The sequence below is a fragment of the Erythranthe guttata genome, chromosome 8 (genome assembly GCF_056151865.1).
Source record: "Erythranthe guttata isolate IM_541 chromosome 8, IM_541, whole genome shotgun sequence".
NCBI lineage: Eukaryota > Viridiplantae > Streptophyta > Magnoliopsida > Lamiales > Phrymaceae > Erythranthe > Erythranthe guttata.
In genome coordinates this window covers 13,478,772-13,506,753 of record NC_142540.1, presented here as the reverse complement: position 1 = coordinate 13,506,753, position 27,982 = coordinate 13,478,772, and the positions used below count along the sequence as shown (strand labels likewise).

At 37.3% G+C, this 27,982-nt stretch overlaps 4 protein-coding genes across 4 annotated transcripts; 1 reads left to right on the top strand and 3 right to left on the bottom strand.

Moving 5' to 3' along the window:
* Positions 1-960: 960 nt before the first annotated feature.
* On the bottom strand, positions 961-2,587 carry LOC105970562 (Acyl-CoA N-acyltransferases (NAT) superfamily protein). The gene is made up of 2 exons (XM_012995397.2): positions 2,238-2,587; positions 961-1,384 (listed from the first exon to the last, which is right to left on the bottom strand). The coding sequence occupies exons 1-2, from the start codon at positions 2,485-2,487 to the stop codon at positions 1,161-1,163; spliced, it is 474 nt and encodes a 157-aa protein (XP_012850851.2). The 5' UTR covers positions 2,488-2,587; the 3' UTR covers positions 961-1,160.
* A 3,894-nt stretch (positions 2,588-6,481) lies between these two features.
* On the top strand, positions 6,482-6,956 carry LOC105970626 (histone H4). The gene has a single exon (XM_012995457.2). It carries the CDS (start codon positions 6,554-6,556, stop codon positions 6,863-6,865), a length of 312 nt encoding a protein of 103 aa, XP_012850911.1. The 5' UTR covers positions 6,482-6,553; the 3' UTR covers positions 6,866-6,956.
* Positions 6,957-7,850: 894 nt separating this feature from the next.
* On the bottom strand, positions 7,851-10,233 carry LOC105970557 (uncharacterized). The gene is made up of 3 exons (XM_088821915.1): positions 9,585-10,233; positions 8,956-9,491; positions 7,851-8,738 (listed from the first exon to the last, which is right to left on the bottom strand). Exons 1-3 carry the CDS (start codon positions 10,231-10,233, stop codon positions 8,130-8,132), a joined length of 1,794 nt encoding a protein of 597 aa, XP_088678041.1. The 3' UTR covers positions 7,851-8,129.
* Positions 10,234-11,505: 1,272 nt separating this feature from the next.
* LOC105970621 (protein ACCELERATED CELL DEATH 6) lies at positions 11,506-14,439 on the bottom strand. Its single transcript, XM_088821260.1, is given in 4 exon segments — positions 11,506-12,188; positions 12,322-12,764; positions 13,336-13,509; positions 13,707-14,439. Coding segments are annotated over 4 exon segments (1,941 nt in total). The 5' UTR covers positions 14,437-14,439; the 3' UTR covers positions 11,506-11,594.
* Between the last annotated feature and the right edge of the window lie 13,543 nt (positions 14,440-27,982).

Genomic DNA, 27,982 nt, shown 5'->3' with positions numbered 1-27,982 from the left:
ATGGACGTTTTTAGTGTGTGGTTTTGTGAAAATGTTATGGAAAAAGAAGAAGGGTGAGGAAGGAGAAGATGAGATTTTAGAGAGAGAGAGAGAGAAAAATTCAATTGTGTGTATGATTTAGTAAAATTGGTGTGGGATTTAGCATATCAGTTACTAATAATAATAGTTTATTATCAGATTAGTATTAATATTACTATATCACTATTAGTATTAACAATGTTAATGGTAACAGTATTAGTAATGGTAGTGGTAACCATATTGGTAATGGTATTTATATCAGTATTGGTATCAATAATGATAATGGTAATGGTAATGATAATGGTGTTGGTATTGATATTGGTATTGGTATTGATATTGGTAATGATATTGGTATTGGTATTGGTATTGGTGATAGTAATAGTAATGGTAACGATGTATTCGCCTTTTGTATATGGAAATTAAACCTTCGTATTTAGCGTTTTTCACGTATTTTGGCTTAATTAATTACTTACAAAGAATATATATATATATATATTTTTATTTTATATTGTACAGCAACCATTGATCTTACTATTCCGAGAACTTTTTAAAATCATATATTTATGTTTACGATGAATACCCCATGCAACGCAAGCGTAAAGGCTAGTTTGTCAAAGTTTAAATGCTTGGAATTGAATTGACAAATGGCTAGACTGAGAGGTGAATGCGAATTATCCAAAAAAACAAATGAACTCTACACATTCTCCAAATACAATTTCTGCAGTAACAGTCAAGTTCGACACGCTATTTTCCCTGAGAACGCAATCGAGAAGTGAAAAGGCAATAATAAAAGGGTGAAGATATTAACGTCAAACGTCGTGACATTTTGTTGTGTTAACATTACCGTATGCATATTTTATTAACACCAATTGATTTTTGGACAACTGATACCAACTAAGTCACAGCGTTAGTCATGTCTTCCATAATATAGCTACAGCCATGAAAAGTGAAAACAGTAGCCTGTGTTAATATTCTTTAGAGAAAACCATTACTACAAGATGATGGTATCAACTAGCAAGTTATCCAAACATATTCTGGAAGATAAATGAAGATACGGAGGCAAAACAGGCTATAGTAAAATTTTACTGAATTCAAAGTCGAACTGAATCCTTTGTCCTCCTTATGAAGTTTGTGTAAACCACTTAGTCAAAATCCAAGTACATTCTATAGGCATCTCTATCTGAGGAGTAGTAGCGTTCTACCAAAGTATCGACCTGGAAACCGAGTTTCTTGTAGAGATTTGTAGCCTCGATCCTCAGTGGATCTACATGAAGTGACACTCGGCTTATGTTTCTACTTTTACATTTCTCTATTGCTGCTTTAAGCAATTCTTCCCCGTGACCCTGCCTCCTGTACTTTTCTTTTACTATATTCCATATTCCAAAAACATCCGGAAAAAAAAAAAAATCATTAGAGAAATAAGAGTTTTACCATTCAGAGAAAAACACCATAAACTAAGTGCAGGTTACGGACTGATGTTTAACAGAAACGAAGAAGTTGAAGTTTTCTAATTTCACCAAATTAATATGATAAAGAGGATGTATGACTAATATCATAAGCTCCGTAAAACATCTTATAAGATTTTTGATAAGATATAAGAAGATGTCATAAAATGTTTGGTTCCAGAATAAGATGTGTTAGGATCTTATAAGTTCATCCATAAACAATTTGGAGTGCCTATCTTACTTTTTAAGCTTTTAACAATTTCCTTAGCTTTCACCATATTTAATCAATAATTATATAATTACCATTGTTGGCATGTAGTAAACTTCAGGACCTTACTGTATCCAAGTGTTGGTAAAATCTAGTAAACAAGTTTAACAGAACACTCTCTAACTAATTACCCTCTCATCTCACTCACCCAAAGCAATTAATGTTCAGCTTTTGAGGTGGCGGATATCAGAATGTTCGGAAATACATATATTTGAGCAGTTTTCGCCCCGTCTCCCGCATTCGTTTTGGACCTAAATAACTTACTAACAAAGTTTTCGCCCCGTCTCCCTCCCGAATTAACTTCTTGCCAATGTGTTTGTCAGATGTAAAAATTGCAATAAAATTCCCAGTTCTATTATTTATGACCTTGATATAAAAGGACAGATAACATTCAATTTAGAGAGACAAATATGTAGAAACCCTTTGCCACCGAGGTAGGTAAATAGGCAATAAGCAAAGTTCATATAAAGCACAAAACTCCAAAAGAAATAAAATGTAGAAAAAACCTGCAAGTTTGGTAATAGAAGCGCAGAGTGAGGAGGTGGAAGAAAACATGACGTATCCAGCAACTTCATCACCAATTCGAGTGTAGAGCAAACCGGTGTGCTTCTTTTTAATTTCATCTTCGAATGATTTGGAAAGAGACTCGTGCTTTGGGAAAACACGTTTCTCTATCCTCACTATTTCTTCCACAACTTCTCTCCAGTTTCCTGAATTTCTTTTCAGTTCCACCATCTCCCACTTCGACGATTCCATCGTCTGCCCCTGTTGCTCTTGGGGTTTCCCAACAGAGACTTCCAATTCTTTTTTTTTTTTATTTTTTTTGATTGATTAACTGCGACTGCCGACTGGAATTGGGGGTCAATGTAGTAAATTGGGCCAATCTTTTAAGGGAAAATTAGACAAAATCCCTCCATTACACAAGTATCATTAGACTGAGCCCAATTTTATTTTACATGTTTTAAATAGGGATAATTAGTGAGAACCCCCTAATACATTTGACTATATGAAGGTGGATACAACTCCTTTTCTAATATTAGTGAGATCCCCCCACTTAATAATTAAAATTGTTTTTAATTAAAATTGGATTTTGACCTGACTATTCTACCCCTGAATAATTAAATCTAATAAAATATGTGATCACGTTAAATCAGCAGTTTCCAAATCTTATAATCATAAAACCTAATCACATCTTTAGCACCCAATCGTCATTCTGTCATTTTCATCACGTCTTCTATTTTGTCTCGAACTAGGGATCCGGTGGGGGCGGCGAAGGCGACGCGGCCAAGGAGAGGACGAAGGGGGGCCACATATTGACAACGACAAGGGAAGACCCCCGCGGTCCGTTAAAAAATCGGCACCTCTAATACAAATTCAAGCGACTCTTCGTCGGTGACGACGCTCAAGGAGAACACGGCGGCGGCGGCGGCCAAGGAGTGGCCGCCAACTTTCACTCCTGTTTTCCACCCCGACCAACACTGGTTTTACTGTCTTATTCAAGGATTCAACTGTTGCCTCTGCGACTGCTTCCAGACCCATTTTATCATTCAATTAGAAAACAAATGAATAAATTATTTTCTAAAGGAAGAAGATTTGTCACAAATTGTCGGATAATTATCCTTCAGAAATGGAGGAATCGAATGAAAGCGAAGCTTACTTTGGGCAGAGGACAACGAGGCAGATGCACAGGATTTGCTTCGTTTTTTAATTAAATTCATAATTTTTTTCTTTTCGATTTTTATAGTGCTGAATTGTAGAAACTTGTATTGTTTTGGGAGCTAATTTTGTTCAATTAATTGTCAATCGGATGTTCGTTTGTTGAAATTGTGCTGGTGTTATTTACAAAATTATAGTTGTTCTCGTTACTGTTGGAGTCGATTTCATTAATCTAACTATATTTGATAGTTGATCTTGATAATTTGTAGTTGTTTTAATTGATAAATAGTTATTTTAATTGAAAAATAGTTTTTTTAACAGAAGAAATATAGTTGTGTTGGTGTTATTCACATAAATATAGTTGTTTTAACTGAAAAATTATAGTTGTGTTGGTGTTATTCAGAGAAATATAGTTGTTTCAACTGAAAAATTATAGTTGTGTTGGAGTTAATTACATAAATATACTTGTTTTTAACTGAAGAATTAATGATGCTAACATAAAAATGATCTATATTACATATATTTATATAATAGGACAATATATGCTATAACAAAACAAAGTTTAAACATATCTTGAGAATTAAGAAAATATAAATTTAAATAACAACTGTCAACAACATTAAACAAAATCCATTTTAAGGGTTACAATGATCAAGCGATGTTAGTGTTTACGTTTTTGTTCGTCCTGTTGTCCTTGCACTTCTCCCATTCTAGAAGAGTCTTCACAATTTTTGTCCACATTTGGAGATAGTCTATTTCGATTTCTTCCTTGATGATTGAATGTTCCTCGAAAATGTTCTTTGGCGTATGAAACAGGCTACTATCGTTGTGTGCCATCTGTTAAGACAATATAGATCAACATCATGTAAAAAATAAATGCATATCAAACACGATCTGCAGAGAACTACTTATTGGTTAATTTATAGAAATATTTACATAATAGTCTATCGAGGCAGAATTGTCTATTTTTCAGAATTGTCTATGTACATACTAATGAACTGTTTCCAAAATATTTTATTAACACTTAACAAAAACAGTTTAATAATAAATGAGACAACCAAGCAAATAGACTATTTCGAATCACAATGGCATGGAGATTGACCTATTTTAAAAAAAAGTCTATTTGCAAAATAGTCAATTTATACCTAGGCAGAATGGTCTTTTTACAGGTTGTCTATGTACAAACTACTGCACTATTACCTAAATAGTCTATTAACAGTTAACAAAAATAGTTTAATAATAATTCCAGAACATTCAAGACACCCAAGCAAATAGACTATTTGGAATCACAATGGCATGCGATTTTTTTGACCGAGCAAGTACTACATATAAATACCCACTAATTCCATCAAGAATAACAGATTAATAACAATCTTAATGAACTATTTAAACAAACAACTACAATATAGCCATATAATCTACAATTACACAGTTTACAAGGAATTGCTTACAAAATAGTATGTCTACAGTATACTCAAACACGAATTGCACGTTTTGTTTTCAAAGTCATATGTTCCAAATATATACCAACAAAACTACAAATGTAAGATTGAACTATTTCTATTTTCGCTAATTGCGAAACAACTACTTAACAATTTCAAAAACAATCTATTAACAGTTAACACAAATAGTCTAATACTACTTTTTTTCTTTTTTCAATTAATAGACTGTTTTCTTTTTTTTCAACTCAAATAGTTGATTCTCTTTTTCCAACTTTTTTTCTTTTTCCTCTTTTTCCAAAAAAATAATTAAATATTTTTCTTACATATATGAAAACACAGATTTTACTTAACAAATGCATCGATTTAAAATTATATTAATTTTCCCATAAATATACTTCAAATAGTCTATTTACCCACTATTAAAATTGTATTAATTTCCCCATAAATATACTTCAAGTAGTCTATTTTCCACCAAATCCCACAAATTACAGCAGGAATACAAATTAATTACCTGCGTCGGTTAGCCGAATGTCGTTCAATGCTTTCGTCCTGCGTTCTCCTGTTCACAAAAACAAAATGTAAAACAAACACATTTGTAGGCTGTGTTTTTTGGTATAATCGAGAAGAGGATATTAATGAACAAGACTATTTCAAGGGGGATACTTACTGCTCCCAGGCATTGCTTTATTTCCCGATTGTGCTGCGTTGGTGTCCATAGCTTCAAGAATTTCACTTTTTTGGGAGTTTCTTCGTTTTTTTTTTACCCAGGGAACAATACAATATGGTTGTATCGCAGATTTTGGTGGGTGAGTGAGTTTAAGAATTTGGCAGATTCAATTTTTCTACTCACAGGTTTTGTCACCCGCGTAGTCGTTAGCAAATTTAGGTTTTGCAGTGGGAGTTATGGAAAGATTAGGGGGAGCGAGATTTGGGGATAAAATCTCACACGTTTTAGCAGTTTATTTTCCTGATTTCTAGTGATTTTTTTATTAGACATAACGTGACTTCAAGAAGGCTATTTTCGGGATTAATTAAAATAGTGGTTTCCTACCAATATTAAAAATATGGCTGGATCCCCCATTATTAAAAAAACACTAGATGGGGTTATGACTAATAGTCCCTATATCCAATTATTTTTGGGAGGGAATTCCGTTAACTACATTTCCTAGATAAATGATGTATTGCTAATTTTCCTTAATTTCTTATTACATAATTCTTTTAGGAAAAATTCACAATTTACAAATTATTTCGAATTTCAGGAGATATTTTTGAATAAAAAATCAAACAATGTAGGAATTTCTGATTCTTTTTCGTCAAAGTATTATAAATTTGAATTTAAAAATTAGAAATAAGTAAATTTTAAATTATCGAAATCCAGGAATTTGATGTCGATTTGAATATAAAAAAGTTCCCACCCAATTCTCAATTTAATTTTTCAAATCTAGCTAGCAACAATCCACCTCAACAAGCACATAATCCGCGTGTCGAGCAATACTCGTCTAGACCGTAGATGTTCTTGTTATCAACGATGCAGATCGCCCAAAAAAGAAGACACGGATCGCCATCTGCAAAACTGCAACCGTCGATAAGCACTCAAATCGAACGGCTCCAGATTGACGTTTCACGTCTATTTAATACTTCTCCATCGTCGACTCTGCACCAACAATACATCAGCAACAAAAACCAATTCAAAAATAAAATAAATTTTTCCAAATAGCAGAAAAATGTCAGGAAGAGGAAAGGGCGGAAAGGGTCTGGGAAAGGGCGGCGCAAAGCGCCACCGCAAAGTGCTCCGCGACAACATTCAGGGTATCACGAAGCCGGCCATCCGCCGTCTGGCTCGTAGGGGCGGCGTGAAGAGAATCAGCGGATTGATCTATGAAGAGACACGTGGCGTGCTGAAGATATTCCTGGAGAACGTGATCCGTGACGCCGTCACCTACACCGAGCACGCCCGCCGCAAAACAGTGACTGCCATGGACGTGGTTTATGCTCTCAAGAGGCAGGGCCGTACTCTTTACGGGTTCGGTGGTTGATTTTAGTATTAGGGTTTCTTTGTACATTTCTCTTTAGATCGAATCTACCAAATGTAATGTTTCTAATTGAAATGGTATTTTGTTTGAACAATTCCTCTCTTTACTCTATCTACCAGACTTTGTAATATTCAATCTAATTGAAATGGTGTTTTTCATCTTTTGGGGTTTTCTTTGGTTATTCTCTTTTGGGTATTCTTATAATAAATCCAATTCACATTTTTTTTTAACTCTGATCAATTATGCAATTTGAAGTTTTTAGCACATCAAATTGTTGAAGGAGGATTGAGTATGAAGAAAAATAAAACCTGTTGGATTTTGATTTGATTATTCTGCGGCCTGATTTAGATGTTGTTGCGGATGTGCTGATTGGATGAGGGGATGTAGAAACTCGATGTTTGCATTTGGTGACTGCGTACTGCGTATGAGATATGAGGTTTGTAACCTTTGAACTCTTAAAATTTCTGCAATTATTCTTATTAATGCTCAATGTACTTTGGTTAAACTTTTCCCATAATGTTTTTCCTTTCTCTGCATGAACTTTTGTCTTACTGTGCACTGTAAATGCCTAATGTTTTGGTGATTGATATCTGAGTGATTATCAATTTCATGCACCACTGTCGAAATCATGTATCTAACTCTAAACTGTTCAGCGAAAACATTTGTTGATACAACAACTGCTGTTTAGAGTAGCTAACTGACAAATCAATGGAGGATCAATATCTCGATGTATGTACTATGTCTGTGTGTGTGTGTGTGTGTGTGTGTGTGTGTGTGTAATAATCTTGATATTAAAAACTTGTTATGTAACATTAGTTTCTGCAGGGATCAGAAGCGCAAAGCGGGATCACTTTGCGAAGGCTTGCATTCCGAGAACACTGTAAGGTTCTTCTGATGGACTCTAATACTGCAAGAATGATTAATTGTTTTTTCTTTTGCATCTCATCGTAAAACATGCTTGCAATTTATTTATATATATATATATATATATATATATATATATCGATTTAGTCACACTATTCCCTGGCTTACATAGAGTTTCAGACATCCTATTGTGGACTATATAATGTCCTGACTATATAGTGAAAACTGAAGAGCATAACACTGTTCACTGTGTAGGATTATTCTGAAATCCTTTCAGTTCATACATTACACCTATTGACCAACACATTATTGATCAATAACACAACCAAGATTCCCAACTTATTACACAATACCTGCAACTGGAGGTTATCTTCAGATAACCTAGTATGCGAATTTACGATTCCTAGGCCCCCAAAGTGTATAACACAAGGCAGAATGGATAATATGACAGGTGGCGGAACACAAGGTAGCTCGACGAGCCCAAGAAAAACAGAGGAAGGAATATTACCACAAGCGCAAAGATAAAGCTCGAGCCAATGAGCAAGACGACATTTGCCAGCCAACCGAGTTTGCTGACGACTAAGTAGACACCTGCGAAGAACGCAATAGACATCATAGCAAGAGCTATTCCCAACAGAAGCAAAGCAAATTTCAGAGCAACGCGCATTGAGCTAGGGTCACCCAGCTGTGCCCATATGAGTGTGACAGCAACAATGATAGAGCTGTACATTGCTATGGTGTCGCATATTACAAACTCTTGAAATTTAACCTTTTCTAGCATGTTTGCAATTCCTTGGTCGGGATTAGTGTTGTTATAACCACCGGGCATTGTGAAACCTGCTTGAAATGTAACAGTTGCAACTAATGTGGCCACAAGCAGGATCACATTTATTTTATCTCTCCAACTTTCTGTCTCTGACTGGTTTCCGATCTTCACACTGATACTTCTTAAATTCTTTTTTTGGTGTGAACGTGGGGCACCGACTACTCTCAGGGCCATGCAGGCAAGCCTCTGCATTGTAAACAAGGTAGTTAAATACCTTTTATTTATGTTGAGAAATGTATAATTTACGTTCGGAAATACTTTATTTATGTTGTGAGATGTTTTATATATGTCAAGACTTATAAAATTTGGCGTGCTATTTGAATTTACCAGATATTGTAAATTCTTACGGTTTCAAGATTATGATTTTAAAATATCCTTTCAATATCGTAAAGCACTGACTGACCTTTTGAAATGACGCAAGTCCCATTTCCATTTGTTCCTCAGCAACGTCGAGTGCTGTCTGGCGATTGTTGTTTACCAGCTTAAGAATCACTCTTTCATCCCTTATGAGTACGCGAACGAGCTTCGGATGCCCATAAATGGTTGCAAGGTGTAAAGGTGTGTTTCCATCTTCGTCTTTTTCGTTAATAAGCTTTTCCAGCTCTGGCATTTTAAGCATGCACTCCACTGCTCTGTACTTTCCACTTCTAGCGGCAGCATGCAGCATATTCTGACCATGTCCAGTCAGCAGCTCCCTTACATCCGGCCGACGTTGAAGCATCAATTTGATTATGTCGAGAAGGCCTTTGTTTGAAGCTGAATGGATTGGGTAGAATCCTTGTTTATCTTTCTGGTAAGCAAATTCACAATGGTTATCGAGTAAGAATTTGACCCCTTCAGTATAACCCATGCATACTGCTGCATGAAGAGGATTCTTTCCTTTGCTGTTTCTTAGCTGAAACATTGATGGATCCTTTTCCCACAGTAATTTCATTACATCTACAAGTTTTTTTCGTATAAACCAAAGAATCCTTCAGCATGTTTAATGGAGGATGACAATAAAGTGAAAAGAAAAAAGTTGATGAAACTTACCTATGTTGCGCCCAAGAATTGCAGCGAAAACAGGTGACTTGTTTTTGTGTTTTGCACCCACACTGTAATTTCCGACAGGGTTGTCCAAAAGGAGCCGAACAATAGTGACAAATCCTGCCTCTGCAGCAAGATAAAGCAAAGATTTACCTTCCATATTAAGAGAATAATGCATCTCCGGATTCTTATTAATCAGTATTCGAGCCACTTCTTCATGTCCGTATTTAAGAGCCTCGTGCAGTGCAGTATTTCCTTCCTCGTTCTTCTCATCGAGTCCGCCTTCTTTGAAATCTGAATTAACCAACAAAGTGACGAGCAGTGAATCGCCAGCTCTTGCAGCTATATGGAGTGCGATGTCGCCTTTTGCATTTTTTTCAGCGACAAAGAAAGGTAAGTCCTTGCAGATAAGTTTAACAATTTCGTAACGAGCAAAGTTTGTTGCTATGTGCAGAACTGTGTTCTTTTGAGGGCCTAACTGCACACAAGAAGCTGGCGGGCTGTGGTGTCGGTCGAGCGTTCCTTCTTCCATTGCTCTCACAAATTCAAGAATGTCGCCTTCGGTTGTTGCTCGGTATAATTGCGGATCCATATTTTCTGCAGTTTCGTAAGTCTCCTCTTCTTCTAGCAATCCTGGATATTTGGGTACAGACATAGGTAGATTGTGGTTTTTCAGTTACTTTACTCTCATTCTTCCTTTAGAAAATCAAGCCTATCTAGACTTTTTATACTAAAATATGTTTATGAACTGTATGTGTGTGTGTGTGTGTGTGTGTGTGTGTAAATTATCTGGTAATTTCTGTGAAACCTTGGTGTTTATTGCTTTGTTTGAATTTAAGAAATGTCAACTTTTTCAAGGAAGATTTCTGTATGAGGACATGTATTTGGTTTATAACTTAAACAATAGATCCTCTTATTATTCGGAGCTTGTAAACAGTGTGATGTGATATCTAATTTTCTAAAAATAGGTTCTAATTTTATTTAATTTTTTTTTTAATTTTTTATTTGTTAAAATAAACTGTAATCGTTCATAACATATTTTTAAGCTGAATTTGTTAGGTTTAATACGTCGGAATTTTGATTCAGTATCGAAATTTGTTGTCGTTAGATCTTTTGTTACCAACACTTAACATCATCGTCTTACTGAGTTGCCAAACACCCTCCTAATGCACCTAGTGCAAATGGTATAATAATGAAACATAATTACGCGTTTATTGACACTGTTTGATGTCGAACGACCGCAGTCAAGTTTTCAATATTTCTCGAGAGTTTATTTTGACACAATAATTGGCATTGTTTTTGGCTGTGTATGAGTAGTCAAAGCACGCGTTGGAAGGAAACTCTCCAATAATTTCATATTAATTTACTTGAAATAACACACTTCTAATGATGCTATTTGACTATTTAGACTTGTTTACTTGTTTTTTCACACTTCTTTCTTCCATCATCCATGATGTTATCACATTTGTCTATTTGTACTGGTCAAAGTGGTTAATGATTTTGTTGCTTTAAATATACATAATTATATGATACTTGGACTAAATTAATCACTTCATAAAGTTTGTGTTGGACTTAACTGAATGGCAGTTTATAATGAATCACTTGATAAAGTTTGTGTTTGGTTGTTAAGATAAAATCGAAGTAAAATAAATAATTGGACATTGTTGGATGTTTGGTTGGCTCAATACTTTGTCGCGCACATCATTGTTTGGATGTTTGGCCTCTTCTAGTCTAATTACATAATTTGGTTCTCGTAAAATTGCATAATCTTGTATCTGACTAATGTATATTTGCAACCTAACAGGGTTATAAAGAATGGATCGTACGAACCTAAATTTTTCGCTCTTATATTTACGAGTTAGTCATGGATTAGTAGTCTTCTGCCTTTGCAAAAGCAAGCAAATATCTTAATATCTGACAAAATATATTCAGTCCATAATCGAAATAATAAACAAAAGCTTGTTCAATGAGGTACAAAAAGATCATTATTGCAGACAGTACTATCAGTTCTTTGGCTTAGCTGCTGCTTGCTAATATCAACAAATAGAAGCGATAATAGGATATATATCGTACTATCAGATTACTTGAAGTATGTGAACCGCACATTGGAACGAGGATGATGAACATAATAACAAGAAATACGATGGCCATGACAAGTACGGCAGTACTTAGCCATCGAAGTTTGCTGACTACTAAGGAAACACCAGCTGTGAAAGCAATTGACATCATACAAAGAGCAATCCCGAGCAACGGCACTGCCAAAGTGAGAGCATTAAGTGCTAATTTGATGTCACCTAATTGAGCCCAAATGAGAGTGACAGCCACTACAATGGAGCTGTACATGGCTATAGCGTCGCAGAATATAAATATATTAAATCCCTTGTCTCTCAGCATAGTTGCCATTCCGGTATCTGTATTGTATCCACCAGGTACAGTGAATCCGGCTGCAAATGTTATTGTGGCAACCAGAGTAGCGACTAGTAAAAGAGTGTTGACTCTTTCCTTATAGTTATCCTTGTTCGAACTCTTCTTTGGGCTCTGTCTACCTATTGTTTTCCCAGTCGGAGAATGAGGGGTGCCACCAGCTTTCAAGGCAGCCCAAGTCAAACGCTGCGTGAAAAACAGAGACAAAACGTAGTGAATTGTGACATTCTGGTAAAGAATGACACAGATAATCAAGATTAAATATAGCCGATGTTGTTTTCTTTTTTCTTGGTGTGTGTGTGTGCAGGTAGAGATATACCTGAGGAAATTGGGGATTATCGGGCATGTAATGGTCAGCAGCATCTAGAGCTGTCATACCCTTGTCATTGACCAATGTAACGTCGACTCTATTGTCCCATGTTAATTCACTGACAATTTTCGGGTGCCAATTCATAGTTGGCAAATGAAGGGGTGTGTTTCCGTATTTATTTTTCATGTTTATAAGGCCCTTCAGATGCGGACTTTTCAGAACGTAGCTGACTACATTACATCTTCCGTTCCTTGCAGCAATGTGTAGAATATTGCAACCATCTCCATCGAGCATCTCCTCTGGATCCGGACAGTCTCGAAGCAAAAAGCTGATGACTTGGACGTTACCATTAAATGATGCCAAATGAATAGGGAATATTCCAACTTTGTCGCTTTCGGTGGCGTTTGGAGGGTATTGCTTTAGCAAGTAGGGATGGCAGCGGAGCGGGTACCCTCGAAAAAGTGTAATACCAGAACCATTACCATTTAATATAGCTCAAACCATGACCATACCAAACCCATTTATAAAGTTCATGGAAAAACCAGAACCATTACCGCGAATATCCGGGTACCCATGGGTACCCATTTACCATTTAAATTACGGTAATAAAAAATTACTTTGGGTCCGATAACGTATAAGTAACTCTCAGAAAAGAGAAAGAAAAAAAAAAGAGAAAAAAAATATATCCTCCCTAAATTATTTAATATTTATTTAAAATTTTGTCAAAATATCTTTTTTATTCATATTTTGTTGAATATATATATATATATATATATATATATATATATATATATATATATATATATATATATATATATATATATATATATATATATATATATATATATATATATATATATATATATATATATATATATATATATATATATATATATATATTAAATGGTCGGGTACCCATGACCGTCAAGGTAAAACCAGAACCATACCAAAACCATGACGGTTTTCTTTTCTCATACCAAAACCATTACCAAACCCTAATGGTTTCGGTAACGGATTATAAACGGAGCGGATACCCGCGGATAGCTAGCGGTTCGGGTTTTTTTGCCATCCCTATTAGCAAGTAACGGACGTCTTCAAGATGGCCTAATAACGCTGCATGGTGTAGTGGATTTCTTCCTGCCTCGTCTCTTGATTTTATCAAGCTTGGATTTATCTTTAACATCGCTTCCAAAACATCTGATATATATATATATATATATATATATATATATATATATATATATATATATATATATATATATATATATATGGATTCATTGTATTAACAGTAAGCTTATTTCAAGTGCTTGATTGACTAAAAAAGCATTGTTTCTTCATATTAATTCTTTGTTGTTTAAGAGAAGATGAGAAAATGTTGAATTAAAAATATGTACCTCTTTTCTGCCCCTCTATAGCTGCTTGAATGGGTGAGTACTTTCTGTTGAAAAGCTCATTAATGCGGTCACCATCCGTTGATAATCGATTCAGAATCAAAGATACGCATTCTGCAGAACCAGCTTTGGCCGCCAGGTACAATGCCGATTTTCCTTCTTTGTTTTCGTAATACGATACCTCGGGATCTTTTTCAATCAAATATAGAGCAATTGAATCCCGACCGTTGATTAACGATTCATGCAAGGCTGTGTTTCCTCTCTCATTCTTGGCCCTTAATAAATTATTGTTCTCTCCTCCTGCTACATCTTGAGATTGCGAAACCAGGGTTTTGACCGTTAATTCATTTCCAGCTTTAGCAGCAAGATGCAAAGCGGCATCTCCGTTATTGGAATTCTTGATTAACATCAAGGATGGATCCTTAGAAGCTATATAAGCCACTTATTGTTCGTTTCCATGTTTGGCAGCTATATGAAGAAATGTATTTCCAGAAGGGCTCAGTCTGCGCAATACTACACCAAGTGGTACTCGTTCTGCCGCTGAAACTCGATGCAGGGTTCTGCTAAAATCAACAAGGCTGCCGTTTTTGGCTGAGAGATACAAGTCATAGTCGTTATATACATTTGTCACATGGTTACTGTGATCATTATCTTGGCTTCTACTATGTGATCTTCTTCTTCCTCTTGTTGTTGTTGTTGTTGTTGATCTACGTCCTCTCTCCGACTCAATCATCAAATCAAGTTCGTTCAGCCGAAATTGTATTGTGAACCATTGAAACCGTGTTTCTTCATTAGACGACTAACCCATTAAAATAAGTGAGGAGTTGGTGGTAGCTTGTGCATTTAGCAACTCGTTTATTCATTTGTTTTGTCACTGTCTAGTAAGCAACTCGCACATGATACCATAACTTAAGATATCATTATTAAAGTTAGTCGTTTTTAACATAAAATATACGGTAAATTACAACCACTCCCGAGGTATGGTCAAATTACAAAACCCCCTCCTGGGTAATTATAACCACCCATCAACTATAAATCTTCTTACACATTTACCCTTGCGGTTTCAAATTTAGTGGAATTTTCTTCATTATGTGGAATTTATCACTTTTGTCCCTGTTTTATCCCATTCGAGCTCTACATTTTGGAGCAAGATGATTATAAGATGTGTTTTTTGGCTTGTATATATCAGATTGTGGTGCATCATAAACTATATTTTTACTTAAAACGAGTACTAACTAGAGCACGTTCCATGGAATATAGATGATTCTATTGAATTTGACAATTAAGAATGGAGGTGTAAGAAAATTCATAGTTGAACCTTTCAAATAAAAAAATACAAAATAAGAATTCAACCTTAAATGATGAAAATACCCTTTATAAAACCCAAACTCCGGCAAAATTCTGGACAAAAGTTCATTATGGGGCAATGTGCTCACTGTTTTGTATTTTGAAGGGACAGTGACTCTTTTTTGTATATGCTAGGCGAAGTGCAAAAACTAATTTTTTTAAGGGGGAGAAGTACATTTTGTCCAAGATTTAAAAATTTAAAGTATTATTTATATAATTTTTTTAATAATATTCATAAAAAGAAATTGAATAATATTTAATTTTCAAAAATAACATGCAAAAAAGTATATTAAATACAAATACATTAGAATTTTTTTTGAATAATATTTTAGTTTTAATTAACAAAATGATATATAAAATAAATTAAAAAAGAAAAAAGAAAAGAAAATTGTTCGGCTTTCATCTTCATTTTGATAATTAAATATTATTAAATTTCTTTATTTATTTATACTTAATATTATTAATAGATTGATTATAGATATTACTTTAAATTTTTAATCGTTTTCCAATCCCAAAACAGTTTTAAATTTCAATTTTGGCCTGTGTCAAACATGAGGGACGAAACATGTAATTTTCCCAACGTTAGTTCTTTTTTTTTCTCTCTCTCTCTCTTTTTTGTTAATTATTATTTATTATTGTTTAATTTGTATTATGCTAATTTATATTTTAACTAATGTAGGTAATTTTAATTAATTTCAGCAGAGTACTTATTGAGGTAAATTTTTTCACTCTTTCAATTATTATTATAGTTAAATAAGATTTTAATTATTAATATAATTTTGTTAATTTTTTATTAATGGTGGATTAATGGAATTTTGATCTAGTAAATTATCAATTAATTTGGAGATAAATTATTTCTTGTATTGTTAAAATATATATAATTTATTATGAAATTAAAATTTTTATTGTTGTTTTTCCTTGTTATTTTTAGGTTAAACTTTAACTTGTGGTGGATTTAAGAAGGAATGTTTGATTGTGTTTAAATAATTTCAAAAATTTAAATTTTTTAATGGTTTAAATATGATACGAGTTGAATAATTAGTAGGATAAATTAATTAATTATTAGTGAGTTAGTGGATAAATTGGTAGAATTAGTCATGACATTAGAATAGGTATTATCCTCAACAAGGCTACTGTTACCCGCTTAGTCGGTGATATCGGTAATGACTCGAGTGTGGTCGAGTCATGGCCGAGAAATGGTGCCAAGCAAGGGTTGACACAAGACAGCCACACAATCGGCCAATGAGTGGTCGAGTGTTGGGCAAGCATTCGGGGTGTTTGTCTGAGAAAGCAATGATCGGCTTGATTCAAGTGGGAACGGTGATCGAATTCTTATGGCTGGCACGGGCGTTGCTCGGCAGCGAATGCGGACAAGCGTGGGCAGTAATCGGCATGTGGCCGAGAACTTGGGCAAACAAACGTTCGAGGGAAATCGACCACGACTTGACAAGTGTGGGCAAGTGGCACGACCGATTGGCAAGTCAATGAAGGCAGCCCGATGTGCGGACGTGCTAATGACCGTGTGGGCAAATAACTAGCAAGTGATTGGCAAGATAAGCAAAACGTGCGGAAAAGGCAATGCAGATGGGCTGCCTAGCAACCGGCCGGGTTGTTTTGAGCCGTTTGGCGCGCGCGCGCGTGCCCGATCAAGATGGGCCTCGAAAGCCAGCCTTGTGCGCGGTTTTGAGGGAAGTTGCAGAGCGGTTGAGGCCTGAAAAGCATGAACAACTGCCCCTTATTACTTGTAATAGTTAGCCAAGTGTCAAGCAAGTATGCTGCCAAGTATCCTTCTTTGTATTTATTTGGCTATGAGTGCACAAATCCGACCCATCTAGCATTAGAGAGTTCAAATTGCAATTGTGGGCATTCTGAGTGAAGATTTTGTGTGTGCACCTTAGTCTCCTTTGTATTCTTTGTGGGAAATTAATATAAAGGTTGGGCATTGCCCGTAAACGTGCTTGTGTGTTGTTTTCCGCTGCATAATCTTGTTCTCTTTACGTTGTCTTAAAAGACTTGAGTTTGTGCGTTTTGTACGAAGAGAATCGAGAGGAAGGCTGACTGATTTGGTGGGCAAATCAGGACGCACGGGCGAAAAATTCTTGAGTAAAGAAACCCCTGTGACAGTTGGTATCAGAGCCAGGTTCAAGGGTTCTGAACGTGTTGATGTTCGGCATGGTTGACGATTCTGGATCTTCGACAAATCCAAATCCTACTCGTGTGATGATGCTAGTGTTAGAGTAGGTGACCAACAAGCCAACATGTGGCTGTGGTCTTTCGTATTTATTATTGTAATAGACGAACCTTTATTCGTATTAATGATAAAACAACTTGGCATTCTATATCTTTGTCCCTTTGTCACAAGCATAGATATAGTCCTTACAGTTATTACAAGTACGAGTAAAATGATCGTTAGGATCGTGAGATATTTACTTTAGTATTATAACTGTTAAACGTGTTCCTAGTCGAAGGGTTACGCCACCAATGAGGATATCGGCCTTTCCCATTAAGAGACTAGCACTTAGTGTATGTGTACTGCATCTCATCAGTAAACGGTATTGTGATATCGGCATACATAAGTGGGTGCTCGTAAGTTGAAGAGTTCACTGAACTCCCTCACCCTAGAAATCTCTAAGTGGTTCCCAATAATCGAGTAGAGATATCTATGGTATAGTTGTACACCATTAGTCCTTATGACCTAGACATCATCGTGACTTCACTAGAGGACCAGCTGTATCGTGACCTGTCCCTGAGTTCCACCGAGGACCATCCCAAGGGCCAGTGTTCGTGCAGTCCGAAATCTAGTGGGAGGTCTGTGCATTGTAGTCGGGGATTCGATCGCTAGAATAGTCTTGGATGTCCTGTGTGTTCTGAAAGTTTGTAATCAGTCTAAGTCTCTGGTCAGAGCTGACTAAGTGATGATTAGAGAATTCGATTCTCTAAGTCATGCACGTGACGATTACAACACTTAGAACGATCGCACCGTCATTGAACATATAAAAAGGTCTCGACGAACCAATGCCTCTAGTTCAATCGGGACATATGAATCGAAGGGACCGTACTGTACGTTAACTATATCTGAAGGTTCTTGCAGGCACTTCATTTGTATCTAGGGAATCATGACGCGTAGTTGCTAGACGCCAATCTTGATTCGTTGGGTGATTAAGGTGAAACGAGCTTCATCTTAATCGTAACTCTAAGGGACCAGTTTTGACCACAAAGGGTTGTGGGCCCACGGCTAGCTTACACCTGAACCATCGAGGGTCACACTGCTCGTGCACATGAGATCTTTGAATAAACGGTCAGAGATAAAATAGTTTATCTTTGCATGATTGGAAGTCAATATGATTGGATCCAACATTCGTAATTTGGAATTATGAATGAGAATAAGAAAAGGAAAAGAATAGGCGAACATTGTAGTGGACTTTCTAAATCGGGAAGTTTCCAAATTTAGAAAGTGCACTGAACTAGGGTTTCCACTTTTGGAAAGTTGGAAACTGAGAGTTGGCACTCGTAATGACGAGGACTTTATAATGATTCCGAAAATGTAATCGTTGCAATTTTTCGGTTATTGAATTAAGAGAGACGAGCAAGTAAAAGTACTAACGGACTTAAGCTGTTGGACCCGGTCCAACTTAAGCCCGCTAGGGTTTTATGCAAGACATATAAATACTAGATTTATAGGTCTTACACACACACAACAAAAACCCTAACCCTAGCCGTCCCCCTCTCGCTCTCTCGGCCACACTCCCCAGCGGCCACCGCCGCCGTCGCCCTGCCGTTTCGCCGGAATCGGCCATTCGTTGGCCGATTGTTTTCGGTAGTTCTTTCCTTCTCTTTTTCTTCCATTTTTCTAACTATTACGTGTCTAGTGCCACGTGTTTAGTAGATCGAAGTATACGAGGTGAAATCCGAGAGGAGGAAGATCGAAGATCGATGAATCGAGGAGCAGCACACGAGCCGAAGCCGCACGCGATCTCACGCGCCGCCCGAAGACTGCGCGTGAGATACACGCGCCGCCGTGGCCGTCTCGCCGCTGCTGCCCCCGGATTGTGCGGATTGGTTTCCGTAGCAATTTCGACTTGCTTAGCGCTCCTACCTCACGCTTCAAGAGGTAAACACGCGAACTTAATGTTCTTGATTCGTTTACGTTTAAACTATATATTCATGTTTGCTTTCGTATGATTTTATGTGTTTACGTGAAATCGTTTTAATCGTTGCAAGCATGTTAGTTGGTTTAAACGCGAGCATGTTAATTGATTTAAATACAGTTAAATAATTAAGCATGTATGTAGTTTTTAATTTCGCTGGAAGCGCAAAGGTACACAATTAATTGATTTAATTTATCGGGCATGTGTTTATGTGTTTTAAATTCGTTTAATTCGCATAAAATTTTTGTTTTCCGCTGCGTACACGTGTCCAATTCCCAACAGTGGTATCAGAGCTCATTGCGCAATTAATTGCGTTCATTTTAATATGCTATGATTTTATGCATGTTCGATTTATTAAAGTAGTGATTGTTGTATTATGTAATTGGGAGTTTTCGAAAGTTTAAAATATTTTTGGAAAATCGGTTTTCCAGCTTTAAAATTGTTTAAAATTGGAAAATCGGATCTGAAATTATTTTTAAAACGTCGGTTTTTTAATTGTTCGGATCGAACCGGCCGGTTCGATGGTTGTGTGCGATCTAGTTGACCGAATCCACGTGGATTCGGGTCGGTCAGACCGGTTCTCGGTCCGACTGACCCGGCCCACTGATTTGGGTCAACTGGACCGGGCAGAACCGGACCGCTTCGGTCCGAACCGGTTCACTGAAAATAATTTTTTTTTATTTTTTTTTATTTCAGATTTCTAAAATTAAAATTAAAAAAAATTGATTTTAATTTTCGGAAAATTATTTTCAATTAATCCCAATTAGATAATTGGATCGACAATCATCTATTTTAGTAAATAGGTGTTAGATTAATTAATTAATTTAAATTGTTAAATTGATTTCAATTAATAGAACACATATATAATATTGATTATAGTTCAACTTAATTAGTAGTACCTCAACATTATTTGAATGATTTATGCTAGTTGAGGTTCTATAATTATTTTGAAAAACCCGATAATTAATTAATGTAATTAATTATGAAGTTAGGTCGTATGTTCCTCTTAGGACAATATGCGTTTCCATATACCATTAGAGAACATAGATGTAGGAATCACATAGACCAATCCGAACCTTCTGATGAGATAAAACTTTTAATAAAACTCCTCATTCTTAATCTAATTAAGAATCATTTCAAGCTATAAAGAAAAACCCAATCTGTTGAGTTATTTCTTTCCTTCTGCCAACGGTTGGATTATGTGTAGCCCTTTACTGTAGTGCAGTAAGCCGTGTTAGTGGGGAGTGCTATGGTAGAGTAAGCTGTAATTCAATTGACATAGCGATGGAGGTAGCCATAGAAAAGGGTTATGTTGGATTAACGTGGTCGGCTAGATTAACTAGGGACTGCATTAGTTTGGCATAATCAAGTTCTATGAGCATCTTTGATTGGTAGGTTAGACTTGACACACGATGATTTTGATATTCGCGAGATTAACTTAGGTCATTATCAAGTGTGAGGAAAATTAATTTAGGGTCATATTGGATATGATTGATTGTGATCTACCTTTGGGAAAATATAATCGGGCTAGATTAACTACGGGTTATATTTGTCTATTGGACCTAAAGCCCATTAAGAAAAATCAGTTTTCTCGTTTGTCTACTAGAGGGAAGTGAAACTCGATAAAATTAGTGGGAGAAAAATTAAATAACATAAGTCCAAACATTTAATTGTAGCAATCATTTAACGCGAATCTCTAATAATCCTGTTCTCTATACGTCTCAGATAATCATGTCTAAGAATCCCATAATGTCAATCCTCGACAATAAACTCAATGGCCCTAATTACCTAGATTGGTTGCGTAGTCTTAAGCTTGTGCTAACCGTTGAGGGGCGTCTCTATGTTTTGAACGAGAGACTTCCTGCCACTATACCTGCCACAACGACTGATGCTGAAAAGGAAACTTATGAGGCGTGGAAGAAAGATGACACACATGCTAGGTGCTATATGATAGCCGCCATGGAGCCCGCGCTTGCGAGGAAATATGAGTCTCACATGCATGCTTTCGATATAAAGGCTCATCTCGATAGCATGTATAGTGAGAATATTAGGGCATCGAGGTACGCTGCTACAAAGGAGTTGATCACGGCGAGACTGCGCGAAGGGACTTCGGTCCACGAGCACTGTCTCAAAATGATCACTCTCCTTGAAAAGCTAGTGAATCTCGATGTCACCCTCCCGGCCGAGCTCTCGTTGGATTTGATCCTGTTGTCTCTTCCTAGTTCCTATGAATCGTTCATAGTGAACTTCAACATGAACAAACTAGATCCTCCCTTGGATGAGTTAATGAACATGTTGGTCAGTTTCGAGTCCACCATTAAGAAAGAGAAGTCTGTTCTCATTGCTGCTACTTCTGGAAAGAAGAGTTCTTTCCAAAAGAAGAGAAAGGAAAGAGTTCCCTTCCCAAACAGCAAGTTCGAAGTGGGTGAAGGTAGTGGGGGCCCCAAGGCAAAGGTTGGCAAGCAAGTTGATGATGCTTGCCATCACTGTGGAAAGAAAGGACATTGGCGCCGCAACTGCAAGGCTTACCTGAAGCAGAAAAGTTCTGAAAAGGGTACGTATTTCATTGACGTAAATTTGTCTGTCAACTCTTCTTCTTGGGTATTGGATACGGGCTGTGGCTCACATTCGTGCAATGATTTGCAGCTAATGACAAGAAGTCGAAAGCTTAGAGCGGGTGAGACCTACCTAAGGATGGGGAATGGAGCAAGAGTTGCTGCTGAAGCCATTGGCACAATTTACTTAAATGTTTTGGATTCTAGTTTTCCTATTGTTTTGAACAATTGTTTATTTGTTCCGTCCCTCATTAGAAACCTTATTTCTATTCCTGTATTAGATATTGAAGGTTTTACTTTTGTTTTTGGAAATTCGATTTGCATTATACAAAAGAATGAGAATTTGATTTGCAAAGGACGACTATTAAACAACTTGTATGAACTAAATCCAAATGAAATACCTATTAATGTTATATCAGCAAAACGTAATGAGATAGATCAAAACCCCGCACAACTTTGGCACGCTAGATTAGGTCATGTCTCTTTAAGAAGGATGAACGATTTTGTCAGTGAAGGATTGTTCTCTTTGGAGGACGTGAAATCACTACAAACTTGTGAATCTTGCCTTAAAGGGAAAATGACCAAGTCACCCTACAAAGGGAAAATGGAACGAGCCGAGGGTCTTTTGGATTTGATCCACACAGACGTATGTGGTCCACTAAGTGTTAGTGCGAAGGGTGGATACAACTACTTCGCTACCTTTACCGACGATTATTCTAGGTATGGGTATGTGTACTTGATGAAGTACAAGTCCGAAACATTTGAAAGGTTCAAAGATTTTAGACACGAAGTGGAAAAGCAACTCGGACGAAGTATTAAGAAGCTGCGATCCGATCGTGGTGGAGAGTACTTGAGCATCGAGTTCATTGACTATCTAAAAGAGAATGGGATACAATCCCAATGGACTCCACTGGGAACTCTTCAACTTAATGGATTCTCCGAACGTCGGAATCGAACTTTATTAGATATGGTTCGATCAATGATGGGGTTCACGAACTTACCACCATACTTGTGGGGTCATGCACTTCGTACTGCCGCGTATTTGCTGAATAGAGTTAACACCAAAGCAGTTAAATCCACACCTTATGAACTTTGGCATTCACGGAAACCCAACTACAAACATATTAGGATATGGGGTTGTCCCGCTTATGTGAAGCGATTAGTGGGAGATAAGTTGGATAGTAAATCCGACTTGTGCTATTTTGTGGGGTATCCGAAGACTCGATGGGATACGAGTTCTATTATGTCAAAGAAGCAAAGACGTTTGTTTCGAGAAATGCCACCTTTTTGGAAAGGGAGTTTCTATCCGATAGAAAGGGCAGCATGATAGAACTTGAAGTAGTTCAAGAACCACAAAGTGAAGTTCAAACGCAAGAACAAGTAATCGAACCAATACAACAAACCACTAATATACCTCCTGAACCTACGGTACGTAGATCTGAAAGAGTTCGGAAAATGCCGGATAGGTTATTCCTCCTCGAGAATGATGAAGATCATGTTGATCTTGGACAAGATCCAAGAACATACAACGAGGCCGTATCGGATGCGGACATGGGACATTGGCTAACTGCCATGAAATCCGAGATGGACTCCCTGTACTCCAACAAGGTATGGACCTTGGTAGATCCACCTAAGGGAATTGTTCCTATAGGCCGCAAGTGGATCTATAAAAAGAAAATTGGAGTGGATGGAAAGGTATCGACCTATAAAGCTAGATTGGTAGCAAAAGGATACACTCAAAGGCAAGGTGTTGACTATGAGGAAACCTTTTTGCCAGTCGCGATGCTGAAGTCCATTAGGATTTTGCTGGCCATTGCTGCGTGGTACGACTACGAGATATGGCAAATGGATGTGAAGACCGCCTTCCTTAATGGAGATATTGAGGAAGAAATTTACATGGCGCAGCCGGAAGGCTTCATATCTTCTGGAAGTGAGCAAAAGGTTTGCAAGCTCCAGCGATCCATTTATGGATTGAAACAAGCATCCCGTAGTTGGAACATTAGGTTCGACTCAACCATCAAAGAGTTTGATTTTGAGAAGAATCCGGATGAACCTTGTGTATACAAGAAGGTTAGTGGGAGGGCAGTGATATTTTTAGTGCTTTACGTTGATGACATTCTACTCATTGGGAATGACGTAGGAATGTTGCAAACGAAAGCATGCTTGTCCACACGTTTCTCAATGAAGGATTTGGGAGAAGCATCTTACGTATTAGGAATACGAATCTATAGAGATAGAGCAAGGAAGATGCTTGGCTTATCCCAAAGCCTGTACATAGACACCGTTATGAAACGGTTCAGCATGGAAGAATCCAAGAAAGGATTCTTGCCAATGTCCCATGGGGTTCGTCTCTCGAAATCTATGTGTCCGCAAACACCTAGTGAAATCGAGGAGATGAAAATGACGCCTTATGCTTCTGCCATAGGAAGCATTATGTATGGCATGCTATGTATGAGACCCGATATTGCGTATGCTGTGAGTGTCACAAGCAGATATCAGTCTAACCCCGGCCCGGCTCACTGGAAAGCCGTGAAAGATATCCTCAAGTACTTGCGAAGGACTAAGGATATATTTTTGGTCTATGGGGGTGCCGAGTTTAAATTAGAGGGTTTTACCGACTCTAGTTTTCAATCGGATGTGGACGACTCAAAGTCGAATTTTGGATTTATATTCACGCTTAATGGTGGTGCCGTGTGTTGGGAGAGTTCCAAGCAAAGCATGACGGCCGATTCCACTACCGAAGCGGAATACATTGCAGCGTCTGAAGCTGCAAAAGAAGGGACTTGGATAAGGAAGTTCATCCAAGAGTTGGGTGTCATTCCTAATGCTAGTGATCCAGTACCGTTGTACTGTGATAACACCGGAGCCGTGGCACAAACTAAGGAGCCGCGATCTCATCAGAAGTCGAAGCATATTCTGAGGAAGTATCATGTGATCCGAGAGATCATTGATAGAGGTGAAGTTAAGGTAGAACGAGTCACCTCAGAAGAGAACGTTGCAGACCCCTTCACGAAGCCTTTACCGAGATCGGTCCACGAGAAACATCGAGAGTCGATGGGATTGCGATTTATGGGTAGTTGGCTTTAGGTCAAGTGGGAGATTGTTAGAGTAGGTGACCAACAAGCCAACATGTGGCTGTGGTCTTTCGTATTTATTATTGTAATAGACGAACCTTTATTCGTATTAATGATAAAACAACTTGGCATTCTATATCTTTGTCCCTTTGTCACAAGCATAGATATAGTCCTTACAGTTATTACAAGTACGAGTAAAATGATCGTTAGGATCGTGAGATATTTACTTTAGTATTATAACTGTTAAACGTGTTCCTAGTCGAAGGGTTACGCCACCAATGAGGATATCGGTCTTTCCCATTAAGAGACTAGCACTTAGTGTATGTGTACTGCATCTCATCAGTAAACGGTATTGTGATATCGGCATACATAAGTGGGTGCTCGTAAGTTGAAGAGTTCACTGAACTCCCTCACCCTAGAAATCTCTAAGTGGTTCCCAATAATCGAGTAGAGATATCTATGGTATAGTTGTACACCATTAGTCCTTATGACCTAGACATCATCGTGACTTCACTAGAGGACCAGCTGTATCGTGACCTGTCCCTGAGTTCCACCGAGGACCATCCCAAGGGCCAGTGTTCGTGCAGTCCGAAATCTAGTGGGAGGTCTGTGCATTGTAGTCGGGGATTCGATCGCTAGAATAGTCTTGGATGTTCTGTGTGTTCTGGAAGTTTGTAATCATTCTAAGTCTCTGGCCAGAGCTGACTAAGTGATGATTAGAGAATTCGATTCTCTAAGTCATGCACGTGACGATTACAACACTTAGAACGATCGCACCGTCATTGAACTTATATCACCCTTATCGGTGATATCGGTAATGACTCGAGTGTGGCCGAGTCATGGCCGAGAAATGGTGCCAAGCAAGGGTTGGCACAAGACAGCCACACAATCGGCCAATGAGTGGTCGAGTGTTGGGCAAGCATTCGGGGTGTTTGTCTGAGAAAGCAAGGATCGGCTTGATTCAAGTGGGAACGGTGATCGAAAGTATTTATGGCTGGCACGGGCATTGCTCGGCAGCGAATGCGGACAAGCGTGGGCAGTAATCGGCATGTGGCCGAGAACTTGGGAAAACGAACGTTCGAGGGAAATCGACCACGACTTGACAAGTGTGGGCAAGTGGCACGACCGATTGGCAAGTCAATGAAGGCAGCCCGATGTGCGGGCGTGCTAATGACCGTGTTGGCAAAGAACTAGCAAGTGATTGCAAGGCAAGCAAAACGTGCGGAAAAGGCAATGCAGATGGGCTGCCTAGCAACCGGCCGGGCTGTTTTGGGCCGTTTGGCGATCAAGATGGGCCTCGAAAACCAGCATTGTGGGCGGTTTTGAGGGAAGTTGCGGAGCGGTTGAGGCCTGAAAAGCGTGAAAAACTGCCCCTTATTACTTGTAATAGTTAGCCAAGTGTCAAGCAAGTATGTTGCCAAGTGTCCTTAGGTAGTTTATGTGAAAACTACCTTCTTCCTTGTATTTGTTTGGCTATGAGTGCACAAATCCGACCCATCTAGCATTAGAGAGTTCATATTGCAATTGTAGGCATTATGAGTGAGGATTTTGTGTGTGCACCTTATTCTAATTTGTATTCTTTGTGGGAAATTAATATATAGGGCAAATGGCAAAAAGGCCCATCACATGGGACTTAAATGCATTTTGGTCCACCAAAAACACAATCTCTCAATTAAGCCCATCCTCATGTCTTTAGTCAAAAATACCCTCAATAATATAATTCTTATCAATTCCACCCATTATGCTCTAACTTCCTTAATATTACACATTGACCCCGAATTTAAACAAATATATCACATTAACCCCCAAAACTTTTTTTTTTTCAGAAAATAATTTTTTTTCTGAAATGTTTTTTTTCTCTTCTTGTATTAGAGAGAAAAGAGCTAACAAGCCCTTCCCCTAAAGAGAATAGGTGAGAATTCTTGAATTCTTGCTCAAACCTACAACACCACTAGTATTTTCGGTTTTTATGTGTTTTTATGTGTTTTTATTGTTGATTCTTGCATATTATGTGATTATGAGTTTTAGATGATGATTGCATGTTAGTATTTTGAAAAGATAGCTTTATTCTTGAAAATTTATGATTTTTCGAAAAATTGGGGAAAAATGTTTTAAATGGCTTATTTTGCTTAATTAGTACTTTGCATGTGTTGATCTAGTGTTTGATTGTTGATTTTTGAAAAGAAAATGAATTTTTGGCCTAGCCATGAAACTTTCGGATTTTTGGGGAAAAATGTTTTAAAAGGCTTATTTTGGTTTAATTAGTGTCTTGCATGTGTTAATCTAGTGTTTGATTGTTGATTTTTGAAAAGAAAATGAATTTTTGACTTGACTAAAGAACTTTCGAATTTTTGAGGTAAAATGCTTAAAATGGTTTATTTGGTTTGATTGCTACTTTGTATGTGTTGATCTTGTGATTGATTGTTGTTTTAAGGTCTTGCATGTTAAGATTGGAGATTAATTGTTGATCTAAGGTCTTGCATGTTAAGATCTAGTGATTAATGGTTGATCTAAAGTCTTGCATGTTAAGATCTAGTGTTTTCTACGAAAAATGGTTTAAGAACTAAGAGTTGTGCTAATTTGATTTAAAATACTCTTGCATGTGAAGATCTAGTGTATTTGCTTGAATAAAAGTGAAGATGAAAGTCTTGAATTTTATTCTTGTAAAATACTAGATCTAGTGAACTTTGTTGTTAGATTGTTTTTGCATGTTAAGGTTTCGGTTATTTCTATGTTTTTATGGCTAAATGATTTTGTGAAGCTTTATGTGTATTTTCTATGTGCTCCTATGTGCTCTTGCTTGCTTATGTGAATAATTGGGTGTAAGGATGAGAGAAGGGTAAGTAGAAAGGGTGCATGGGTGGGTGCATTAGTGTCATGAATTTTTAAAAGATAAAAACTATGTTGGAAAGTCTTTCGAGGTTACGGTAAATTTCTCGGGTACGGCGAGCCTGGTACCGTAGGGCCTAGGGGTGGTTTGATCCCACGTAGTTAGTCGTGGTTCGAATTACATGGGGTTATTTATCCGTAACTTAGATTGACTCTTCTGAGGGATTCCCGACAATTTTTCATGTCATGCATGTGCATTTCGGTGTTGTTGATATAGGTGGGAAAATCTCACTCTATGGTCTTGGGACCGTAGGGTTATAAAGGTG

Bases quoted from the DNA above. Each gene is read 5' to 3' on its own strand.
- LOC105970562 (XM_012995397.2), bottom strand. From the start codon at position 2,487: ATGGAATCGTCGAAGTGGGAGATGGTGGAACTGAAAAGAAATTCAGGA. The intron at 1,385-2,237 runs GTTTTTTCTACA...TATGGAATATAG, and splicing joins TTCTATTACCAAACTTGCAG to TAAAAGAAAAGTACAGGAGG.
- LOC105970626 (XM_012995457.2), top strand. From the start codon at position 6,554: ATGTCAGGAAGAGGAAAGGGCGGAAAGGGTCTGGGAAAGGGCGGCGCA.
- LOC105970557 (XM_088821915.1), bottom strand. From the start codon at position 10,233: ATGTCTGTACCCAAATATCCAGGATTGCTAGAAGAAGAGGAGACTTAC. The intron at 9,492-9,584 runs GTAAGTTTCATC...AAAAACTTGTAG, and splicing joins AATTCTTGGGCGCAACATAG to ATGTAATGAAATTACTGTGG. The intron at 8,739-8,955 runs GTCAGTCAGTGC...TTTACAATGCAG, and splicing joins GACTTGCGTCATTTCAAAAG to AGGCTTGCCTGCATGGCCCT.